General features: G+C 34.4%; 1 protein-coding gene across 1 annotated transcript; it reads right to left on the reverse strand.

Moving 5' to 3' along the window:
* Positions 1-3,467: 3,467 nt before the first annotated feature.
* Positions 3,468-6,744, reverse strand: LOC145692095 (uncharacterized). Its single transcript, XM_081767389.1, has 3 exons — positions 6,736-6,744; positions 5,064-5,268; positions 3,468-3,598 (listed from the first exon to the last, which is right to left on the reverse strand). The coding sequence occupies exons 1-3, from the start codon at positions 6,742-6,744 to the stop codon at positions 3,468-3,470; spliced, it is 345 nt and encodes a 114-aa protein (XP_081623515.1).

Below are 6,744 nucleotides of genomic sequence, written 5' to 3' on the forward strand. Positions count from 1 at the left end.
TTGCCCCCGAGTTACTCTATTTATTATCTTTTATTTTCTAAGAGTAATAATATATATTTAATGGCATGTGTGGAATCAAAAATATAAGTTGTTCATTATTCCCCAGTTTCAATATAACTTCTACAAAACAAGCCTCATTATTCATTACTATGATTAGTATCATCCTTTCTGTTTATTTGTTTTGCAGTTTGTTATTAAATAATCTAATCACACAAATTTCCAGACAGAATTTTAAGATGTTCATATGCAAGGAATCAAATCTCTTCTTACATATTCGTTGTTTAAGAATGCAAAGGGCCAGTACTTACTTGCGTTGCACTTGTCAAACTTACTTGCGTTGCACTTGTCAATTTACTTAATATAATATGAAATAGGATATACGGTATTTTAACTGAAAAAGATAGTATCCTATTAAATATACAATCTTTCGACGAACAAAGTGTTAGAAACAATCAGGAAAATTAACACTGATATACAAATATTCGGATTATGTCTTACTCCCCAATTTTAACGTCCAATCGCCGCCACTGGATATATAGATATATAAACAACTTAAATAATTCCTTTCTTACTTCATTTCTGTATGTCGAAATTTGCATTTAGATGAAACCGTCCATGCCCAAGTAACTATACCATTCGTGTTTTCTGGGCACGCAATCCACAGTTTGATTCCAAGTTGAGATACTTTCTTCGGATACAAAACCAAGTAATGGCTGGAATTTGGCTGTAAAGAGTATATTCTTTATCACTTATCTTCAGTACTAAAAAGAGATATCAAGTAGTGAAAGAGTGCCTAAATATAGGTATGTCTTATGAAAAATTTTGCAGACCAAGAATCTCATTCCGTAACAATTTACGTCAACGCAGTCCACAATTTGCGTTTTAACTTGCGATATTTGACATTGCAGCAAACTTAAACTTTCTGCGTCGCGCTTTGCAAAGTTAGGGAAGTCCGTTAGGGAATGAGACCTATAGAGTTCAAAAGGTTAACATAAAAGAAATACGAAGTTATGTATTGATATCAAATAATACTACGAAGAAAAATTATGTTACAGAACAGTAACGAGATTTATAACCACTACAAACTGTTCAGTCTTCATTGGTTATAACGACTCTTTTATTATGAGTATACACTGAATTCTCTCAATATTTTAACTTTAAATTGAAGTGGTTTCAACTAATTTCAGTTTTAAATAGCAATCAGTGAAATTTTCTGCTAAAATTTAATCAAGTCTAGGTCGATATTAAAAACGGTGGTTGGAAGTACTACTAAATCGGAAATCTTCCGTCGAAGAAATACGTTTGCTCACCTTTCAAACGAGGACTAGCTCGGGAGAGTAATGCTCCCGGAAGTAGAAACGAGAAACACAGTTCTGATTGGTTGGCGTTATCCACTTCTTGTTACGTTGTTTCAAAAAAGCAGAAATCAAACGCTTCCTGCTGTCGGCCTTGGTGGCCGAGTGGGCTAGTGCTATTTGCAAGTAATAGAAGTCTCTTTGGGCGAGAGTTCAAACCCGGCTGAGGAAAGTTTTTTTTTTTACATTTTTATAACAATTATTAAATTAAAATAATATGAAAATAATACTTAAAAAGTGATTTATTTATTTTTGTGCAGATAAGTAGTTGTAGTACTTATGCCCTTGTACTCCATGATATAGGGCTCGTTTTGTTCCCCTTGTACTTCATGATATAACTTGTGACCAACTTAAAACAACTGGCTAGGATAGCGCATAAAACAGTTGGCTAGAGTAGCGCGCGGAAAAACGTACTTCCGGGAGTATTACTCTCCCGAGCGGATCGTTTCAAACGAAACTATATCAATATGTGAAGTAGAAATAGTAGGAAAACACTTCTGGTTGACTTCGAATTTGTTTCAGAAGGCTTCTTGATCCCTCTTTCTTTCTCTCTCTATTCTCTAGATTCCCACTTCATCTTTTCCTCCTTCACAAAGACGCTCGTGTCTTATGAGTAACAAGCTGAAATACCCGCTATTCGCACGAGGAAAGTGGGTTATGAAAAATATTTGAACATCGTTCTTCATTTAGATAAAGATTTCAATGAAATCGTTACGATAAAAGTTCATAAGATACTCTATTTTGTGGACACATTTTGTATCCCCTTTATTCGCTTTAACCAAAGTGACATGATAAAAAGTCCCTCTTCAGATAGGTACCACGTTATAACTATTTTTTAAAATTCATATCAAACAGTTCAGCAATTTTCTTGTGATGCGATCACAAATAACAGGCTATGTAGACTTTAATGCGACGATGGTAATTGCAGAAATACCCCGACCTCCATCGATATCTGTGGTATCTACCCATTCGTCTTTTTGTTTGCCAGTCACCAACGTGTTTATGAAGCCAGGCTTCCAGTTTACTACTTGTTCTCCCTATCTGGCTTTATCCAGAATGGGAGCAGCAAACTGTGACGTTATAGAGAACACAGTTAAATATATACTGTAATAATAAAAATAAAATCTTTCAGTTTTACGTCCCACGATTATTTTCCTGTTGCCTAAAAGAGACCAATAATTAATCAAAGTGAATGATCATGAAAGAATGAGTGCATTGAGAATACGAGCGGGCACAGTAAGTCCCCGACAGAAGCCACGAAAACAATTTTCTCTAGCACAAAAACACATGGCCTAGGATCGAACCAAGGATTTCTCGCAACAGAGATGAGCATTGCTTTGTTCAATTGACATACCGGAGGAAATGTTCGTTATGGACGGAGCCAAGAGACACAAATGGGACAATGATTACCCTGTTAGCTCCATTATTTTGCAGTACACGAGAGTGAAGTAATTATGACTTGTTACTTATTTCTCTTGCATCATATGAGAGTGAAGTAATTATTACCACTTATTTCTTTCTCTTGCAATACACGAGAGTGAAGTAGTTACCATATGATAGGCTACTTATTTCTCTCGCATATTATGAGAGTAAAGTAATTATCACATGTTACTTGTTTCTCTTGCAATACATGAGAATGAAGTAATTATCACATGAAATCAACTTGGTCTACCGTAAACGATCTTAGCGTGTCGAAAGTTGAAATTTAACCAAAATATAAAAGTAAAATTCATTCCTGTTGATGATGATAAAAGATACGAAAAATTAAGGATATTTCTTCCCTGTCTCCTCTAAGTCGACCTCATTAGAACCATAAGCAACATTAATGTTGGGATTCGTAATGTGGTAACTAATCGCAAGTTACAAGTGAGTTGAAAAAAGTTGAGTGTTTGTGCAAATTATAATAATAATAATTGTTATTATAATGAGCAAATGAATATTTAAAATATGGCATTGCTTGAATAAAATTCTTATACTATGCTTTATACTTTGTGCATTTATATTTATTTAATATTGTTGGTTATACATATTTTTCAAGATATACTTTCATAGTATTATCTCAACAATATTGTTTTTATTTGAATTTACTTCATTACGCTTATTAAGGTTTATTTATCCATAGTAACCATAGCCTCCATATCCAAGACCGTAACCTCTGTAGCCGAGTCCGTAACCTCCATAACCAAGGCCATAACCTCTGTAGCCAAGGCCATAACCTCCATAACCAGCGTAGGCTGGGTAACCTGGAAGAATAAGATAAATATTCAGTCAATCATCGAGAGGATTGAGTTGTAGGTGTTAGTTCAATTGATTTTTCGCCTTTCTAGATCTACCTAATATGTATTATTATTCAACCGTTTAAAATGTCTGAGTGAAATTGAGCAAAATCCAGTAAAATCTTCCCAGTTCTTCACCGTTGTAAATTCGATATTTGCTTGTCCTTTCTTAAATAGGCCTATGTAAATATGGTCGTCTTATATTATTCATATAGTACGGAATTTATGGGTTAATGCTATATAACCCTATAGAGAATATTCAGTATTTTTGTAACAAAAATGTTTCTTAATTGAGTAACATAGTTGTATATATTTTATTTTAAAAATATTAATTTTTAATTTCAGTAAAATTTAAAGGGAAAATAGTTCTTTACTACCATGTAATCAACAAAGATAGCGTGGGCAACAAAAATTTGATCCATGACCTACTGACTCACCACCCACCGTGACCTATCACTCACTGGGCTCATGACCCACCATGACCCACTCTTACACACCACCCTCAAAACCCATCATCATCATTTCTGACCCATTATCCACACCCTCCTGTCCACTGACTAAAGAGTTTACACTTGTAACATAACAGTTGAAATTATCAGTAATCAGAATTTGAATTTCTACGATCAATTGCTCAAGCACCGCTCTGTTACAATGCCGGTAGATCTGATCTTTACGATATAAAATGACAAAGTGTTTGTCATGGATCATATTACGATGAATTTCCATTTAGTTATCATAAATAATTATTTCTTTGTTGAATTATAGATACTTTTAAGTAGAAAATAGAATGAGATTTCAAAGACTCATGGTAAAGTAGGCCAACGTAAAGAAAAAACTGTAAAATACCATTGTATCTCGAAAGACAAGAAATAAATCCTGTTGCTATTATTACAATCACAAATATGAATGTATAAAAGTGCCTTAAGTTCCTTTTTCAATTAGATACACCCATCTCACTGTCAGAAGGAAGAAAAATGGAGACCTTCAAAGCAAAAATAGACAAATTCACCAGTGTTGAGAAGATGGTGTCTACAATGCACAGAGCAGAGTGGACGTGAGAATCAGAGAGGGTCATGGTGGGTGGTTAGTCGAACGTCTTATTGACTCATGACCCACTGACCCACTCACAAATCGTGACCCACGACCCAGTGACCGTCTCCATCTCTGGTAATCAATAGTAGCAGCACTTTATTTAAACCAGGTAAAACAACACTACTTGTGATAATGGTAAGATTTTTTATAGTTTGAGAAAAGAACTACAACATAGATAACCAAGCAGGAACAGAAAACATTTTCACACAGAGTTAATGATGTTTGTTATAAATGTATTGTAAAAACTATATAAAGAAATCACGTATGAACGCGTATACATCTAACAGCATACAGACTGCACAAATAATAACAGTAGAATATAAACGATTAAAGAACTTACCGATATATCTTCCATATCCAAGACCAAGTCCATAGCCGAGACCGCCATATCCAAGACCAGTGTAGCCAAGTCCAATAGAGTTAGCTGTTTCCAAAGAATCTTCTTTCTTCTCTTCTGCAGTTGCTTTCTTTTCCTTCGAGGCTTTCTTTTGTTCAGCGGCAGAAGCCATCACAATGATAGCCATCAAGGCGAGAACGACGAAAAGCTAGAAGTACAGATAATAAAGGGAAAATAGACATAATCAAGTGATAATGATTCAAAATTTCATTTTTTTTTGTTTCTAATTTATACTGTACTATAGAATAGAGTGGGAATTAAATTTTGTTTAACTGTATCCGTTAACTTTCCCGTCACTAATGAAGTATCACAGCAATATATGCAAAACATAATAACAAATGGTTTTCCAGTAGCAATTCAATATATGAAGAATATTCACAGGTTCTGTTATTCTCTTGTTAAGACTGGAAATAGTAAATAACATCTGTTTCCCCTGTCAACATTCTCACGGAGCCAATATGGTAAGAAAAATGAAATGAATTGAACTCTTTGAGTTTAACGTACTTCGATTGTGCCCGTTAGGCCAAAGGAGTCAATGATTAAAGCAAGTGAATGATAATGGAAGGATTGGTGGAATGAGAAAGTGAGAGGTGTACCCCAAGAAAACCCACAAGAACAATGTTTTCCTCCACGACACATTTACTTGGCCTGGGATCGAACCGGGGATCCCATGCACAAGAGTCAAGCACTCTACCACTGAGCCATCACGAAAAAAAATGCAAATTTTTCGAAAATAGCTCGAAGAATTTTGTTATATTTTATACGTTAAAATTTCATTAACTAACTTATATTGTGGTACAAGTAACTTCCAGAAAAATCAGTTTATTTTTTTAGGATGAGCTCTTTTCGCACGATTTTGTCAAAAAACCGACTTAAATGATTTTGTTCATATCTCACAAATATATGTTTAGTTAATAACCAAACAACATTGTACAACTCGCTTGTCCTAAATTATTCCGCAAAATGTAATTTACTAATATGATGCTTAAAAGAAGAAACAAATGTGACTTCTGCGATTTTTGTTGATATTTCATAAACAAATATTTGGTTAATACGCTAAACATAAGTTATTCCTCATGAAAAATCCACAACAGATACTTTACCTTCATGTGTGCTTTGTCTTTGAATGCACTTTCCGGAACATGCTTTACGATTTCGTTTGTGTTTCATAATACCTCAGTAATAACTGCAACATGATATTTTAGTTTATAAAATTGGAGCAAGGCATTTTTTTCCGGCGGCTATACCTTTTATTTTTGTGATCTTGGCAAATGACCCAGATTTTGCCCCGGTATCTCTGTTCTCTTGTTAGTGCTTTGAGAGATGGAATGCAGCAATGATTGAAGTCATAGCTCACAGAGACCACCTGAGATCAAAAGCTGCTCTCTTGCTAAAGCTCAATGATCTCTTCCAATCAAGAAGTAATCAGAGTATTCTATATTGCCATAAGCTCAAAGAGACACAATTTTCAAAGTAGGGAAAATTTAATTTAAAAAATGATTTTTGTGTCATTGCAAATTTCAGTTAGAAAATCTAGCACTATTGGGCTACAATTATGCACTGCAATTACTTTGCAAGAATATTATTGAAGACGAAATGTAATATATTGTCTTACCTTAGACAT

The sequence above is a fragment of the Thermobia domestica genome, chromosome 8, assembly GCF_964235325.1.
Source record: "Thermobia domestica chromosome 8, izTheDome1.hap1.1, whole genome shotgun sequence".
NCBI lineage: Eukaryota > Metazoa > Arthropoda > Insecta > Zygentoma > Lepismatidae > Thermobia > Thermobia domestica.